Source organism: Myxocyprinus asiaticus, chromosome 3, assembly GCF_019703515.2.
Source record: "Myxocyprinus asiaticus isolate MX2 ecotype Aquarium Trade chromosome 3, UBuf_Myxa_2, whole genome shotgun sequence".
NCBI classification, from domain to species: domain Eukaryota; kingdom Metazoa; phylum Chordata; class Actinopteri; order Cypriniformes; family Catostomidae; genus Myxocyprinus; species Myxocyprinus asiaticus.
In genome coordinates this window covers 17,637,210-17,655,670 of record NC_059346.1, presented here as the reverse complement: position 1 = coordinate 17,655,670, position 18,461 = coordinate 17,637,210, and the positions used below count along the sequence as shown (strand labels likewise).

Below are 18,461 nucleotides of genomic sequence, written 5' to 3'. Positions count from 1 at the left end.
CAAAATGTTCAGGTCAACTTTAAAGGTAAAACAACAGACTGTTGGCAATATGTGTTTGCGTCAGTATTTACCTGAGGATTTTCTTGGTGTAGCTCGGCTGCGTGTAACTCTGTTGGCTCGTAGTTGAACTGATGAAGAGGACGAGGTAGAGGAGGAAGAGGATGAAGAGGAATGCTGATCGTCGTCATCACCTGCAGAAGTAAGCTCTGACAAAGAGAAATAAACACTCAAAACAAGCATAATAGGAAATGCACTAAAATTTACACAAAGAAACACACACCTTGAGAGGTTTTCCATGAGCGAGCCTTTGAAGGTGCCTGGGAGGTTTTCTTAGTTGATTTTTGTTTCCCTTTGGGGCTGTAGATACACACGGAAAGAAAACAAGAAAATTGCTGTGGTTTGCATTTTATCTGTATACATGTGCAAAACTTTACATTGCTAAGCTATAATAAAAGAACAAAAACATCCAGAACAATGGTTTTATAAAGACAAAGATTTGCAACCAGCAATACTGAGTTTCATTTAACATTCAAGCATTGTTTACAAAGATACTCAGTAAATACTCTCATTACTTTCAGTAAATAAAATAATTTGACTCCCTGTTATCATCTCTGTATTATGAATTGATAGTGTATTTGTGTTACCTGCTGGGAAGTGAGCTCTGTAACCTCTTGCTGTAACTCAGTCTCTGTTGACTCCTGCGCTGATTCTGGACAGCAGATTTATAATCTGAGATTATGGTAATGATCTGATTCTCAAAGAATGCCGACAGACTCAGAGTCATACTGTAGATCTAAACAACAACAACAACAAACACAGACATCAGTGTCAAACTATAGATTAACTGTACACTATTTATGTAACAACACACAAAACAAAATAGTTCAGTAAGAGGAAGACTACGTCCACATTCATCTGGAAATTTGAAAAAGGCGTTCTCTCCATCCACACTGTTTTTTAAAGCATTTTCCAGTGTTAAAAGTTTCTAGTCCACACTGAGAAGTATCGAAAATCCCCTTAAATCCCCTTACTGCGCATGCAAAAAAAAAAAAAAAAAAAAAAAAAAAAAAATCACTGTTCCATGTATGGTCTGAAATGCAATTGTCCTTGTGTTCCGTCGCCGGACAGCAATGTGAGTAAACAAGCCGTCGCCTTTAAAGGAATGCAGTGAGAAGATTGTTCAAAGTAACATTTATCTTTAACAACACAATCAAGGTGAATAGCAGGGACAACACCGCTACAACATGGGCTGCCATCTTGACTGTTTTGGGTTGAATGGATCACATGACTGCATCACATGACAACAAATATGTAACTATTTTCAAATATCTCAGTTTCCCCTGTCTACACTACAATGTGAATACGGCATTTTCAAATTTATCCACTCAGTTTTCGTTGTCAAAAACGCCATCTCAGTGTGTATGGAAGGCCAAAACGTAGAGAAAAGATGCGTTTTCAAACAAATCGAAGACTGCAAATTTTGTACACCACAGCTTTGAAACAATATTTATATTTAACTAGATGTTTACATTTTCTGAAGAGTGAAAATGTGAAACTTTTCTGAAGGTGCATTCCCACAGGGTTGTATTTAATAACACATTCAATACATATGCATGCACTAAGAAAATGAATACACCTTATTTTGTGTAAAAGTAACATGTAATTGGTCTGGGTTACCGCAGAGGGTGCTGGTCTTACTCGAGACTTTTTGTTGGGCGTGTAAGCTTTGGAATTACTGAAGATAAGCCGCACATCTTTGGCAAACTCCATGGGATTCTCGTAGTTCCCACCTAGCAGAGTCTCAGAGACTGTCCCCAAATCCATAGGAGTGTCAATAATGTCCCGATAATCCTGAGATGGAGAGAAGGATATTAGATCTTAATATCTTTCAACATGTGGATCCAAATACACTGCCTGGACGGAAAAAAAAAAGTCGCCGTTTGGACTTAAATAAGCAGATACTTAAGAGCCTATGATTGGATCATTATTGCAGTGATTAATATGTTTCAGCTGGCAACAATTCTTTTAATCTTAACTAATGCAGTTTGTAGTTTCTCATTTCTTAGACAACCATGTCAGAAGACTTATCCCATGGTCGTGGAAAAGAGGTTACTGTGTTTCAGAAGGGGCAAATTATTGGCCTGCATCAAACAAAGAAAACAACTGAGGAGATTGCTGAAATCACTGGAATTGGGTTAAGAACTATCCAGCGCATTATTAAAATCTGGAAGGATAGTGGTGAACCATCAGCTTCACTGAAGGAATGTGGTCGGAAACAAATCTTGAATAATCGTGAACGGAGATCACTAAAACGCTGGAAGTCAAATTGTAAAAAATCAAGAGTAGAACTTACATGCTATGTTTAATAGTGAAAGCATTTCCACATGCACAATGCGACAAGATCTTACAGGATTGGGACTAAACAGCTGTGTGACCACAAGAAAGCCACTTGTTACTTGTAGTGAGGCTAATCGGAAAAAACGACTTCAATTTGCTAGGGAGCATAAAGATTGGCCTGTGGAGCAATGGAAAAAGGTCATGTGGTCTGATGAGTCCAGATTTACCCTATTCCAAAGCGATGGGCACGTCAGGGTAAAAAGGGAGGCAAATGAAGCATGCATGTTATGATCTGTGGTTGCTTCAATTGTTCAGGTCTAGGCTAAGCAACGTTATGCGGCAAAATAAATGAAGTCAGCTGACTACCTGAATGTACTGAATGACCAAGTTATCCCATCAATGGATTTTTTTCTTCCCTGATGTCAATGCCAAGATTCATCAGGCTCAAATTGTGAAAGAGTGGTTCAGGTTACTGTAAAGTCTTCTCCAGAACATCCCAAAGACTTTCAATGGGGTTAAGGTCAGGACTCTGCGGTGGCCAATTCATGTGTGAAAATGATTCCTCATGCTCCCTGAACCACTCTTTCACAATTTGAGCCCGATGAATCTTGACATTGCCATCATCAATACAAGATCTCGGGCATTAATGCAACTCTGGATGGAAATAAATGTTGTGACGTTGCATACGGTTGTTGAAACAACACCAAGATGAATGCGTGCCATAATCAAAGCTAAAAGCGGTCCAACGAAATATTAGAGTATGCAGTTTTTTTATTTTTTGGCCAGGCAGTGTAGGACGTGACAGACCCCATAAAGCAGACAAAGAGTGAGGGAGAGAGGACAGGAATGAGAGAGCAGGATAGAGACAAAGATCAGAAACAGTTCAAAGATGAAAGCTAAAACAACAAATTATTATAATTTTTTTTTGCAAAACTGAAAGGTGAAGTATGTAATTACTGCGCTACTTGTGGCACCAAACGGAATTACAAAAATAAAGTATGTTTTCAAACAACATTTGCCAACACCTCTTAGACTTATTTAGCCCTTTTGCACTCTCTGATTCCCTTTGAACAAATAGGCCATTAGGGTTGCCACAGTGTACGGTGTTACCGGTTTTACTTGGTACAAGGAACAACACCAGTGTGAAATTTTATACCAGGTAAAAGGGAGAAACATTATGAATAGAACTTCCAATATCAATACAACAGCCTAACGAATAGAATAGCCTTAAAAGAGTTTGCGACCCATGATAAATGAACCTAAATAACGCATTGAAAGCCAGATGTTCTTTACCAACATATCAAATTACACAGGCAGCAAAGTACATGAACTGACAGAAGACGTTTAATTGCAGGTAGCAAATATAATGTGCATGGTGGGTAACTGTAAGACGTCTTGGATTCGGAATGACACAAGAAATGCTGTTAGACACACAAACACGTGCTTGAAGAAACACACTTTAATACATTTTTATGAACAGATGACAGAAAAGCCGTCTATGTGCATGTCTGACGCGCTGTTTGTCGGAGTCGTGAAGTCTCGTGGAACACACATATGTAAAGGGTTCTCACTCTTTCTTTGTTTCAGTCTTCTGAAATTTTTTTGCAAGAATAGTATCATCTATGAGAAAGCTGCAAATGACCTCAGACCATCTCAGCTCAGGAGGTGCTTTGAGATCAGTTTGTTTTATTTCCACAGAGCAGTTCGTTGTGAGTGCAACTCTGCAGGGTCACTTTATATATAGCCTATACATCTGTGATTAAATCATAAAATAATTAAAAAAACATCTTCACCTTGAACCATGATTTATATTTCAGTGATTATTATCATGATTACATTTATAATTGTTTTTAGATCTTAATTTGTATTAGTAATTTTCCGCCTGTTGCCATAAATGGATATTTGCGTGATGGTAAATGGAAAGGTGGTTATATTAGATTTTTTTTATTACCACTTTGTTATTTTAATTGCTTTTTTGTTTCGTTTGAAGTGCAATTTGAATTTAGAAATGTCTTTGGTTTAAGTTTTTCGTTTTTTAAATATATGAATTTATTTTTAAATCACTAAAATCACTAAAGCAAGAATATTGACGATGGGTTGAGGATGTAATTGGATATTGTGATTTTTCACTCTAGGCTTCACGCTATTCTCCACGGCATCCACGCACAACTCACCACACGCCCCACCAAGAGCGAACCACATTATAGCGACCACGAGGAGGTTATCCCATGTAACTCTACCCTCCCTAGCAACCGGGCCAATTTGGTTGCTTAGGAGACCTTGCTGGAATCACTCAGCACGCCCTGGATTCAAACTCTCGACTCCAGGGGTGGTAGTCAGCGTCTTTACTCGCTGAGCTTCCCAGGCCCCCTGTCTTTGTATCTTTTAGCAAGTCTTTGAATTTTGGCGAAGCTAAATTTATTTTCCTCTGTACACGTCTGCCATGGATGTTTATATTCCCCCATCTGAACCGCTTACTACAAGTAGCCAAATCCAAGATCACACTACAGGTTTAGCAAGAAAGGGATAGGTGGGGCAGAGTGGGTTGTTCAAAATATAAATATGAATGTTTTGATAGGGTTTATACTTTTTGGGTGAGGTAAACCCACGAATGGCTTACTTATAGTTGATAATGAACAATAAACTGGGATAGTAGATCGTATTTTGACAAAAAAAAAAATAAATAAATAAATTACATACTTCACCTTAACAGAAAACGGGAACAAATCGCTTTCATTTCTCCAGAGTGGAAATGTCATTTTTAAATGCTGGTGACTGGTTAATAACATCAATCAGTTTTGAATTTTTTTTTTTTTTAATGAAACCAAAGACCTAAGAACTTTATAATGTAAACTTTCAGATTTACACCACTTCCTGTTGCTCAAATCATCCTGTCCAGTGCTGACAGATTCTATACCAAGAAGGCTATGCTGTGGTAAGATGTGTTATCTAAAAAACATCAGTCATCCTCATTCTTGTGACTGATTTAAAATAATTTTTAATTCACTTTGAAGTTTATCAGCACAGTACACTTTCATCTGAAAAAGAAACATACTTTTATTTAGTTCTAACCGTTTTCCGTCTGGAAAAGAGGCCACTGAACGCCAGAGTGTAAAATACTGTTTCTGCTCAGAACAAACCAACATGAAAAACATTTAGTTTCTAACCCCTGGATAAGAGGTATAGGAAAGAGAAAGAAGAAAAAAAGCAAGCTACCGGGTACACGAAGAGGTCGACAGGCTGTCGGAATGGCTCAGAGTCTGGGCTTGCCAACATTCTCCTTACAAGCTCCTTGCATTGTCCGCGCCATGCATTTATATCCAGCAATACACCCCGCTTCTGCGGCAAATGATTGGACCTCTGAAAATGGTAGGAAGGGTTAGAGAGACCAAACCAGCTACTGCAAGACATTAATAATAAGTAGATGCCTTTGCTTTGTCTTAGTTTAGATTTGAACAGAGATGTGGGCGCTTCGGTCCCAGCAAAATTATGGCAGGATCCTGTTAAAGGAATAGTTTACCCAAAAATGACTCACCCTAATTTCATTCCAGACCTATATGACTTTCTTTCTTCCATGGAACACAAAAGAAGTTTGCTAAATGTTCATGTTACTCTTTTTGATACAGTAGAACAGCGCAACTCAACACGTGTCCCACGGGCCGCATGCGACCCTCGAGTCAACTTTTGCGGCCAGTGTTATCATCAGAAAAATATTTATCAGCAGCCTATCAATCTGTATGAACTGTAAGGTGACCATTTATGGTAAAAACCATAAGGATTTACGCTAGTTTTCTACATTGCTGAATCAGGTTAGAGAGGGAATTCAACTGCATTAGGATGTTACAAATAAAATCAATCTACTATCGGAGCATGGCTGGTGTTATGAGAGTGGAGGTAGGTCTGGGCGCACGTTCATACACAGTACACGTGCGCTCACGCGCAGTCTGTCAATCAAACATGCGCGCATGCAATCTCACTTCAACACGTTGTAAATCTATCCAAACTCTTGAATAGTTCAACAGATATATGTACTTGTCATGACGACAGTATTTACAGGAAAAAAAATTACTGTTTTCCTGCAGTGCCAGCGTTTAGACGCCTTCACGCAAATGCATTTTAGTGATCTACTTTGGCGCAAAACAATAAGAGGGGTGAACAAAACTTTGACTTGTCACTGAAGGACTTATAGTGCTAAATTTGGATATATCAACATCTCTGGTGTATGTGATGTTGAACACTCATGGTGTTTGTTAGTTGAAAATCACAGTGACAACAGAACTGATCTATATCAGAAAATCGAACTGTTACACCCTTTATGCTAAGAATAATTACTAAAAGGGATAGTTGACCCAAAAATGAAAATTATTTCATTATTTCCTCACCCTCATGCCATCCCAGATGTATATGACTTTATTTCTTCTGCAGAACATAAATTATGATTTTTAGAAGAATATCTCAGCTCTGTTGGTCCATACAATGCAAGTGAATGGTGGCCAGAACTTTGAAGCTCCAAAAAGCACATCATAATCCATAAGACTACAGTGGTTAAATCCATATCTTCTGTAGTGATATGAAAGGTGTGGGTGAGAAACAGATCAATATTTAAGACCTTTTTTATGATAAATCTCCACTTTCAATGGCAGTTGGAGATTTATAGTAAAAAAGCCAGGGACTTAAAAATTGATCTGTCTCTCATCTACAGAGCCGAGATATTTTTTTCAAAATAATCATCATTTATCTTCAGCAGAAGAAAGTTATACACATCTGGGATAGCATGAAGGTGAGTAAATGATGAGAGAATTTTCATTTTTATGTGAACTTCCCGTTAACTAACATACCAACATTCTTAAAATAAAAATAAAATAAAAATGATTATATATATATATATATATATATATATATAAAATCATAAGAATTAAGAGTGCGGCCCTAAAGGGTACAGGGATCCAGCTTTGCTGCCCTTGACCTTTCCGAAGTTGAGTAGTCCCGCAATAGAACGTGAATGAATGCTGTTGCTCCAAAATACAAAAGCACCATAAAAGTAGTCCAGAAGTTTTAAGTACTATATTCCAAGTCTCCTGAAGCTAACTTAAACTACATTTAATTTCAGAAAATCTTCCCCCTCCGCTATTGCTCTTAATATCTTAGACTTCTGCATATTCAAACTTGCCATGTTGAGTTAGGTTACAAAACACACAAAAACCAATGCAGTTTGATGTAACTGATGTCAAACTTGATACAATGCATCACGTGGCTTCAAAAGACTTGGAAAATGGTGCACATATCATACACAAATCATGCTTTTGTGGTGCTGTACAACGTCCATCCCTATTCACAATAATTAAATGGAAAAGAGCAGTGTGAAGATTTAGAAGACATTTCCTTTTCTGTTCCATGAAAAAAAGAAAGTTTGGATCAGCATTGAGGGTGAGTAAATAATGACAGAATCACTCATCTATAATATAGAACTGGATTGCTGATGACATCATAAAATAGAAGCCATTGCGCTGCTGAATGTACTACAACAGCATGAAAAGTGTTAAAAACCTAGGTAGCACATATTGTCAGGCAGATAATACCTATCAGGATGTGCTACCAGCATAACTGTCCCCATCAGATAGTGATATGGTGTGAGACTGAACTAAGCCCTTACCCTACCCCAAACCCTAACCCCAATCCTAAAACGATGTGATTACAGCGTTGGTAGCACATCCTGATAGGTAGCATATATTTTCAGGACACCGCCATATTTGTATGCCCAAACATTCCAGTGTGCCAATTGAGTTAATAGAAAAACATCTCATTTCAAAGAGTAAACATTAGTCATTCAACCACCACTTATATATCTAAATACTGCCAGTAAAGCCTTACAATGCAAACTTCCTACGCATGTAATTGTCTGTTTATACAGAGTCTGGAATTTTCCTGCTTCTTGAAAGCCTGAGCGAATATACACTATATTGCCAAAAGTATTCGCTCATCTGCCTTTAGACGCATATGAACTTAAGTGACATCCCATTCTTAATCCATAGGGTTTAATATGACGTCGGCCCACCCTTTGCAGCTATAACAGCTTCAACTCTTCTGGGAAGGCTTTCCACAAGGTTTAGGAGTGCATTTATGGGAATTTTTGACCATTCTTCCAGAAGCGCATTTGTGAGGTCAGACACTGATGTTGGACGAGAAGGCCTGGCTCGCAGTCTTCGCTCTAATTCATCCCAAAGGTGCTCTATCGGGTTGAGGTCAGGACTCTGTGCAGGCCAGTCAATTTCTTCCACACCAAACTCGCTCATCCATGTCTTTATGGACCTTGCTTTGTGCACTGGTGCGCAGTCATGTTGGAAAAGGAAGGGGCCATCCCCAAACTGTTCCCACAAAGTTGGGAGCATGGAATCGTCCAAAATCTCTTGGTATGCTGAAGCATTCAGAGTTCCTTTCACTGGAACTAAGGGGCCAAGCCCAGCTCCTGAAAAACAACCCCACACCATAATCCCCCCTCCACCAAACTTCACAGTTGGCACAATGCAGTCAGACAAGTACCGTTCTCCTGGCAACCGCCAAACCCAGACTCGTCCATCAGATTGCCAGATGGAGAAGCGTGATTCGTCACTCCAGAGAACATGTCTCCACTGGCGTGGAGAGTCCAGTGGCGGCGTGCTTTACACCACTGCATCCGACGCTTTGCATTGCACTTGGTGATGTATGGCTTGGATGCAGCTGCTCGGCCATGGAAACCCATTCCATGAAGCTCTCTACGCACTGTTCTTGAGCTAATCTGAAGGCCACATGAACTTTGGAGGTCTGTAGCGATTGACTCTGCAGAAAGTTGGCGACCTCTGCACACTATGTACCTCAGCATCCGCTGACCCCGCTCTGTCATTTTACGTGGCCTACCACATCGTGGCTGAGTTGCTGTCATTCCCAATCGCTTCCACTTTGTTATAAAACCACTGACAGTTGACTGTGGAATATTTAGTAGCAAGGAAATTTCATGACTGGACTTGTTGCACAGGTGGCATCCTATCACAGTACCACGCTGGAATTCACTGAGCTCCTGAGAGCGGCCCATTCTTTCACAAATGTTTGTAGAAGCAGTCTGCATGCCTAGGTGCTTCATTTTATACACCTGTGGCCATGGAAGTGATTGGAACACCTGAATTCAATTATTTGGATGGGTGAGCGAATACTTTTGGGAATATAGTGTATCTATATTACAAAGTAGCTCTAACTAACAACAGTGGTGAACAAATCAAGCTGAATGTAAACAAGTTCACTGAAACTGAGGTAAGATCCAGACATTTTCAGACATATCTATTGTGTAGCTCTTTTACTAATAAAATACTCTTGGTTTAGAGCATGCAGACAAAACACTCTAGAAGAACTTGTCTCGTGTGTGGGAGCGGCAGCACGTCACACAGTTCTGGGAGCACTGTGTGTGTGCGCGTTCCTGCATCCTTATGTCCTTTGCTGTGCAGATCTATAATATATTTTTCAAAAGTGTCAATAAACCTGCTCTTCGGAACAGTTAATTCAAGTTTGTATTCGACTTATTTGCTCTACAAACTCTTTGCAGGCTTTGGATTTTCTAGACACCGTTATTTCAGGATGACCAGAGCAACATTTCAGATGCTATGACTGGTTCGCTGGTTGGTCCAGTTATGAATGAATTATTCAGTCACATTACTTTTTTGATGCACATCTTGTATTCCTAAAAAATTCAATAGGAGTTTATTCTGTAAATGTTTTTTCATCATAGTTTATGGACATTTTTTTCTTATCGAATAAAACAAAATGTATCCATCTCAAGTGAGCATATACATTTTTTATGCACATTTTGGAGATATTCGCATCTTGGGGTTTTTAAGTATCGCTTAAGAGCAATGTTTTATGCGATATCCCAAAATGCACAAAAAAATTAATTAAAAATACGTGGATGAAAAACCCAGCTATTGAGGCTCTACGGCAGTTGGGGAATACCAGTATGGCCACTCGAATGGTTCTGGTGGATTGACCTAATGCAGGCAGTTTACTGTTGCGTCAGCAATCCAGTTCTATATATCTAACAGTGGACAGAATTATTTTGTTACAACCCCTTAAACAGGCAATCATATTTGTTCATATGAACTAAAATGAACTCTCTCTAAATGTTTTGTTAAAGATGTGCTTGAATTATCTCACCCTCTGACCAGTGGAGGTACCGGGAGTGTCTGAGTCCACATCCACCATCTCCTACAAATCAAACAGAAACATTAAATACTTCACATTCCATCCATCGGATGAGACGTTAAACCGAGATCCTGACTCTCTGTGGTCATTAAAAATCCCAGGACACATCTCGAAAAGAGTAGGGGTGTAACCCCGGTGTCCTGGCCAAATTCCCCCCATTGGCCCTTATCAATCATGGCCTCCTAATAATCCCCATCCATTAACTGGCTCTATAAATCTACTCTCTCCTCTCCACCAACAGCTGGTAAGTGGTGAGCGTACTGGCACACTATGGCTGCCGTCACATCATCCATGTGTTTGCTGCACACTGATGGTGGTTGAGAAGAGTCCCCTGTTCACTGTGTAAATCGATTTGAGTGTAGTGTCAGAAAAGCACTATATAAATGTAACGTTCATTCATTCATCTGCTTAAAGACACACACTTCTAACATAATAATTTACACACATTCATACAAACACTTTCCTGACACAACACACCAGAAACAGTGTCTAACACACACAGAGTCCCAGTCTCACCTCTTCTTCTGCTGCACTGCTGAATTCTGTCTTCATCTTATTGTACAGATCCAAGATATCAGTACAGCTTTGATCCCTACAGAACACACACACACATTAATAAAGAAAAGGGACATGTGGACACTGGGCCCAGCAGGTGAACTGGAAGGACCATAATGCAGACATAAGTAGTGTGTGAGTGACACTGTTTTCTCACCTGATGAAACGCAGCAGGACATCAGTAACTGTTTTGGCTGCTGTGACGATGGGGCTCTGAGGCTCATTAAATGTTCGAGCATTGTGTTCAATGTAACGCACCTCCCACATAAGTGCTGAGATCCGCCTACACACATACACAAACAAAAACATGAGAAAATTCCAACCTTTATGCGAGAGTTTGTGAAAGAACTGTGTGTGTATGTGTGTTTGCAGAAAAGGCGTACTAATTTTTGTGTCTGATAGTGCTGCGGTCAGTTTGAGGTGTGTTCACCTGTAGAAGCGGTGCACTAATCGTGTTCTGATTGTGCCAAGGTCAGTGGGATACGCCACAACTGTGCAGTATAGCGGATATGCACTCAGATCTACAGGACAGGAAAATGGCTTTGCCACATCTGTAAACCAAACAAGTGTATAAATAAGCAAAAGGTTTGAGAGGCAGTACTATAATGAGAATATTGTTACAGCTAAAGGGTGTTATTAGGTATGTTGCTCAGTGGCTAAAAATCAAATCTTATTGCTTTCATAAAACTACAACTAATTTCAAATGTTAAAACAAATGTCACATTTTAAAGAAATATTCTGGGTTCAATACAAGTTAAGCACAAATCAACCACATTTGTGGCATTAATTGATTACCAAAAAAAAAAAAAAAAAAAAAAAAAACATTTTGACTTGCCCCTCCTTTTCTTAAAAAAAAAAAACAAAAAAAAAAAAGGAAAAATCTTGGTTCTAGTGAGGCACTTACAATGGAAGTGAATGGGGCCAATGCAGAAAAACAAATCCGTAAAAAAAAAAAAAAATACTCACTATTTCAAATGTATAGTCACAAGACAAACAATATGAGTGTTAACATGATTTTCGTCCTTTTCTGTATAAAGTTATAGCCAATTTTACAACTTCATTGCCATGATGATGAAATGTCAACAACCCTAAACTGACTGTAAAAATGATGATTTAAAAAACTTTACAGCTCAAATAATGCATGAGTTTTAACAGAAGAATTGGGGTCATGAAGTGCTTTTTTATTTATTTATTTATTTTTTTTATAATTTTATTATCTTCCCTGAGGTCCAATTATAATGTTATAAAAGTTTTTTTGCACCATAACAGTCACTATTTAGTAATATATGATCATTTTCCACCTTGTTTTTGGCCCTCTGTCTGAAACGCTCAGTTTTGGCCTAAGCACCTGCTTAAAACTTCAACGTAAACGCCCACTGTTATGATTGGCTAACATCATGCAGCCCCTCAAATTCAGCAAACTCAAAATCGAAAGAGAATGAACCTCAACATTATAAAACAAAATGGCAGGTTTACACATAACATACATCCGACACATAGCATCTGAATATATTTAACTGTTCATCTCAAGCACAACTGTTAACACTCTGCACCATAAACTATCAAACAGTCATGACATTTGAAATATTCATTTCTGAAATATTTCATTTTTATTCATTTTTGAAATATTCAAAAACGTTTTTAAGTGTTTTTAACTGCCCCATTCTTCAATAACAGTTCTTTGCAAAGCTTGAATCGTATTTTGTCTGTTCACAAGCAATCCATGCGGACATGAACCGAAAAAAATAAATAAAAAAACGCACATATATAGTCCAAAGAAAGGTGAAATTACGTACGTACATACTGAAGGCACACTGAGGTGCACATCGGCGTAAACGCACTGAAACGGTCAAAGACGCCCATCGTCAAAGACGTCCTATGTTTACATACACCGACAATTAAAAATAGCGCATATGGGTGAAATAACGTGTCCATGATGCGTTTGTGCTCAAATAAACAAGAGGCAGCAGCTGAATGAGAGAATTGCTTTTCCCTTTCAGAGTTGTAACTTGACACAGTGCTTTTTAATGTGGTGAGATACATGGCAGTGCTCAAAGAGTCTGTGTAGTTCATGTTTATATACAAAATAATTTAGTGTTACACAAGGCCTGCCACCTGGACTTCAACTGTGCGCCAGTTGTGACGCATGTTGTGGGATTTGTAAATAAAAATGAGCAATGTGTTGTGATGTCATTAACACAGATTTCAAAATGAGACGTTTCAGCAGGGTGGCGACTATAAATGCTCTCTTTTTAGACTGGGGAGGAAGTTTTGAGTTCTGAAATTTACAGTATGTTTTATAGTACAGTTACCTCTTATATGTCTAAATATCAAGGAAAATTTGAGTCTCCATTTCATGACCCTTTTAATATAAGTGCTTTTATAAAATTATAAGCTTCACATTTCTACACTTAAACCCTCCAAACTTGGCCCCATTCACTTGCATTGTAAGTGCCTCATTGAAACTTCGATTTTTTCTTTTTTAAAGAAAAGGACGGACGAGTCAAAATTATTATTTGTGGTAATCAACATCATGCCACAAATGCTGTCAATTAAGCTTAATTTGTACTGAACCCAGAATATTCCTTTAACACAAATGAACACAAATGTCATCATTCCACTAGGCAATATATTCCCTGACATGTAAACAACAAACAGAATGTATTCTCTATGGGTGCGGTGCATTGATATAAACAATTATTTTTCAGCCCAGCCAAGCAAAAGTATTGATCAATTATGCATTGAACTGTATTGACCAATTATGTATTGACCCAACAAATGTAAGTCAAACAAATACAAGTATGCATAAATAATTAAATAACAAATGTTTGATATATATTAAACCTGTGCACCTGAAACTAGTTTTGGGTGGTTTGTGTGTGGGTTTTTTTTTTTTCATACCAAGTGTTAGCAGCTGATCTATGGCCATGATGACTCTCTCACACTCATCGTCTCTTGTGTGTATCCCCCACTCTCCCTCCTGTGGGGTGTACAGCAGGGACTGAAGTTCATCCTCTGTTACTGGAACACTGTCCCCAACTTCCTCTGGGATTGGAGCTGTGAGTGGTGAATCGCAGCATCAGAAATTACAGAATTTGATTAGCTGTTATAGTGTAAGAGCTCATGGAGTGAGAAAAGTATGTCAGTACCTTCTTCAGGAATGGGCTCCATATCCCACGGACTCATCTTCTCTCTCTCTCCATTATCCCACCTGTAAGACAACACACACAATGTATAATGATTCAACACAACCAAGATCCCGTTTACACCTTGTATTAACATCCATTTCGGTCAATAACAAGTGGACAATCCTAAATACAGGTGTTAAACACTGTTGTGACCAAATCACCTGAGACGAATGATATCAGGTGTAAAAAAGGCCAAAGAAACACACTTTGTTGTAAATGATTCACCAATAAACAGTGTCAATGCTTGGTGAGAGAGGTTCTGAGTGTCCCAAGTAACTCTTTGCACTCTAGTAGAGCAGCGATCAAACTTTTGTACCTGACAGCATAGCACTGGAAAAGGCTGTCTGGATATTCATGCTGAAATGGTTGTTGACTCTCCACCGAACCAAACCACCAGGCATCATCGATGATGCTCCTGAAACGCTGACCTGCACACACACACAAACGTTTCTGTGAGCAGCTGTTCTTCTGTTATGAAAAGCTGAAATGACTTAATGATCATCATATCACACATTGTAAAAATGCAAACATTGCTCTTAAGCGATACTTAAAGCATACATACCAGGTTGCCAGTTATGTTCTTTGGCCTCATTATAAAATTGCTGTAGCACCAGAAAGTCAATGACATCAGGCATGTCATGATACCTAGAGAGAAACATAGATATACAATATAATGTCAGTGTAACCGTAATGTTACAATCACATCAAAGCAGAAAGTGTATTGCACCAAAACTAATAAAATGCTGTGTGGTGTGTGTGAGAGATGAGAACATGAGCGTGCATACTTCAAGCTGAAGGATTCGTTGGTCATTTTCCCTGAGGTAGGGTCCAGGAAGGCCAGTTTGAGGCAGCACAGAGTGGGTGGACCGACCTCATATTTAATACCCACAACCTTCACAGACTCCTGATCCTGAAGCGAGAACACAAAAACAACATACTTTGTCACTTTTTTTGCTGCATAACGGGTCAACCATAAGTTATACAGATTCGATTATACCAAACAGGAACTGGTGACCTGGAAGGAAATAAGCTCGTTACCCTGAGTTCCAGGCGGTTCCAAGGCTGTTTCTGAGGGTTGAGGCTGTAGGCTTTGGCACGACGTACGGCTCGAACATAAGCTTGATGGCCCTGACAGAAGTATATCAACTATAGAGGGAGAGAAATGACTTCAGAAACCTGTATATGTATAGATCAGAGTTCCCACACCTTTTGACCAATGAATTTCCATGTCCCTTGTGATTACTGGATAAGGACTTTTAAAAAAATAAGAAATATATCTTGACTCTCGAATATGAAATCTTGAACATGAAATTAGCAGAGCAAGAAAAATGTATTCGCTATAAAATTCCCATGACTTTTCCAGTCCTTAAAAATCACAATTTTAAAATTCCATGGTTTCTATTAGAGCAGTAACCCTGATAGATGCATGCTTGTTTGACTAAAGGCCCCAGTATACTTCATACGAATTCGGAGGAGGAAAGGGTGTGACGTCATTTCAAACTAAATCTAGCCAAAACAACAGTGTTTTTTTGAGTTCGTTTCTATGGTTTGTAACAGCCCACCAGAGCGAACTTTCAGGTAAACTTCGTACCGGCTGCTAAACACCTTCTTACTGCCATTGGTCCACATCATCGTTAGGTGTGACCTGGAGCTCCGCCTACTTTGAAGCCGTACTGGTTACGTTGTTCAGTCAGTTAAGATTAGTCAATATAAGAACAGTGGTGTGCAAGGTCACCTACATCCGTACAATCATTCTCATAGAGACAATTACCAAGAACTTGTGATTTGTTTGTTTAATTAATCTACAAAAACAATACAATTTTCTCATACTCTTAAGTGCCCATTCATACTGTTTGATATGCTGCTTCATTCATGTGTCATCTGCAGTTGAAAGCTCTTATCATTATTGTGTCTGTATTCTGCCAATTAACACTCTTTTATACACCCATCTCTGCAGTAGTATCAGTATCATAAATGATAGTAACAGTGTGTAACCGGTACATATTATGGCAGTGTATAGCGTGTTAGCGCCATGAAATACAGAATGTAAACATGACAAATTACACATTATCTACTGCAAATAGATTACTTTAAATCATCGAGTGATTAAAACTACTGATCTCATGTAAATTCTACTCACATCATGAGATATAGTCATTGATAACACATTTTAATGTTGTTTTTAGCCATTTTAAAATCAATGTTTTTACATGTAGTCTAGTTCATCCTTATATTTAAATGCTCCTCTAAACGCCTTCCCCGACAGCGTGGCCGGTGTCTGAATGTTCGCACACAGTTACCGTTGCTCAGCTGTCAAAATTATTTTTGGCTTTGAGCGAAGAATGAAGAACAACTTCGGCGCAAGTATACCGAAGCCTTAAGGGGACTCACCTCATCTCCCATTTGAGGTACAAAGGGTGATCGTCTTGGAATTGTGACCCTGATCCAAGAGGGTGGCAACCATTCCTCTAACTCTCCATCAGGCACAGACTAAATACATGTTGCATGTTAATACAAAATAAAAATGATATTTTAGATGAATGATAGATGGCTGGGTGCTCACCCTCAGTTGTGTCTGTTTTGGTTTATTTTTCTTGTCAGACCGTTTACTTCTTCTCGCTCCCTCCACTTCTCCCTGCCCCGTCTCCTCCTCTTCATCTGAAGTACTGTTCCCAGTGATGCGTGCCGGCCTTCTGGTTGTTCGCTTGGGAGGCTGGAGGTTGATACCTGCATCTGCTGTCCAATCAGAATACTCACTAGAAGAGTCACTGTAAAACATGTTTTAACAAAAAAGAGAGAGAAAAAAAAAAAAAAACATTTATCATTCAGCAATGATTACAATCACTTTCAGAAATGAAAAATATACATATATAAATTCCTTTTTACACCTCATTGTCTAGTTTCATAAACATGCCAAGTTTTGAATTATGTCATTTCTGTGCCACAAGCATCACAGAACGGAGTTATGAAAACTATGACCAAACACCTAATCACTCGCTCGGTCTTCCAATGGTTGGCCAAACAGAAATTCCTGCCCCAAAATCACACCATTGGTTGAGCCAATTTGGCTATGTAAGGCTGGTTTGGATGCTCAAACAAACAGTGCGATGTTTTGTAAGCACCATAAGGTTTACACTTTCAGGCTTATATTTGTCTCTGCATATTAAACTAGGATAGAAGATATTGTAAGATCAGAAAAATTACACACTTCACAATTTAGATTTCACTTGCATACTTTTTTTTTTTATGTTGTTAAATACTGGGTTTAACAGGAAACTGAACCTGGAGCTGCTGTCATTCTCCCACTGAGCTTCACCATCAGATGACACATCACTGTTCTCATTCTGGTCCTCCTCCTGCTGAATATACACACACATACACACAAAATATTTACTAATTTTTTTTACTTTAAAAGTCAGGTTAAAAATAACCACAGTAACATCTTTTTCTTGAAAGAGATAAGCTGGGTTTGAGACCATGCTGCCGTTCTTACCTCTGCATCGCTGTCAGACTCAACCAGGCTGTCCCCATCATGTGTGTACGAGAGCATGTTTGTGCTTGGTCTCCTGTCTTGAGTTGAGCGGGTCTGATATGCATGTCTCCGCTGCTGAGATTTCCGCCGAGTTCTCCGTAATGTGCGAACACGCTCACTCACCGATTCACTCTACAGAGAGAAAGAAAGAAAGAAAAGGTTATACTGATCATGTAGTGACTATCTTTGTAAATGTATGTGTAGAAAAACTCACTCTTGTTGTGGTGGGTGCAGGTTTTCGCCTCCTGTTTTTGTTATAGAGAGACCGTTCCACCTCTCCTTTAGCGAGCCTACAGTCCTCCATCACTCTAAATATGCACAAACACATAGCATCAATGGAAGGTTTAGAGGATATTTACAAAAAAAAAAAATTTAAAAAAAAAAGAAGCCCAGAATCAATATTCACTTTCATTATATAGCAAAAAGTGGTGCGAAGACTTCTAAAAATGTTTCCTCTTATGCTCCACGTAAGAAAGAAGGTTAAACATGTTTGGTGTGACATAGGGTGAGTAAATAAATGTAAATAACATTAAGTAATATTAAAGCTACACTATGAAACTTTGTTAAAAAATAACAAAATGTTATTAATGAGAGAGTGTAACAAAAATCAATTTTCCAAACCA

The 18,461-nt window shown here is 38.7% G+C and overlaps 1 protein-coding gene across 3 annotated transcripts in view; it reads right to left on the bottom strand.

The window, feature by feature from the left end:
• Nucleotides 1-18,461, bottom strand: part of brwd3 (bromodomain and WD repeat domain containing 3) — a 36,934-nt gene that overhangs the window by 2,291 nt on the left and 16,182 nt on the right. For 2 of the 3 annotated variants that reach the window (XM_051678050.1, XM_051678067.1), the window contains 20 exons: nucleotides 18,053-18,146; nucleotides 17,800-17,970; nucleotides 17,589-17,665; nucleotides 16,870-17,074; nucleotides 16,698-16,796; nucleotides 15,345-15,452; nucleotides 15,092-15,216; nucleotides 14,869-14,951; nucleotides 14,623-14,734; nucleotides 14,268-14,329; nucleotides 14,020-14,175; nucleotides 11,549-11,669; nucleotides 11,276-11,401; nucleotides 11,080-11,155; nucleotides 10,516-10,566; nucleotides 5,554-5,697; nucleotides 1,678-1,851; nucleotides 645-793; nucleotides 281-357; nucleotides 72-206 (listed from right to left, as the gene is read on the bottom strand). In XM_051678050.1, the coding sequence (XP_051534010.1) occupies nucleotides 72-206; nucleotides 281-357; nucleotides 645-793; nucleotides 1,678-1,851; nucleotides 5,554-5,697; nucleotides 10,516-10,566; nucleotides 11,080-11,155; nucleotides 11,276-11,401; nucleotides 11,549-11,669; nucleotides 14,020-14,175; nucleotides 14,268-14,329; nucleotides 14,623-14,734; nucleotides 14,869-14,951; nucleotides 15,092-15,216; nucleotides 15,345-15,452; nucleotides 16,698-16,796; nucleotides 16,870-17,074; nucleotides 17,589-17,665; nucleotides 17,800-17,970; nucleotides 18,053-18,146 (2,345 nt within the window). The remainder of the gene's footprint in view (nucleotides 1-71; nucleotides 207-280; nucleotides 358-644; nucleotides 794-1,677; nucleotides 1,852-5,553; nucleotides 5,698-10,515; nucleotides 10,567-11,079; nucleotides 11,156-11,275; nucleotides 11,402-11,548; nucleotides 11,670-14,019; nucleotides 14,176-14,267; nucleotides 14,330-14,622; nucleotides 14,735-14,868; nucleotides 14,952-15,091; nucleotides 15,217-15,344; nucleotides 15,453-16,697; nucleotides 16,797-16,869; nucleotides 17,075-17,588; nucleotides 17,666-17,799; nucleotides 17,971-18,052; nucleotides 18,147-18,461) is intronic. The other variant, XM_051678058.1, reaches the window with a different exon arrangement.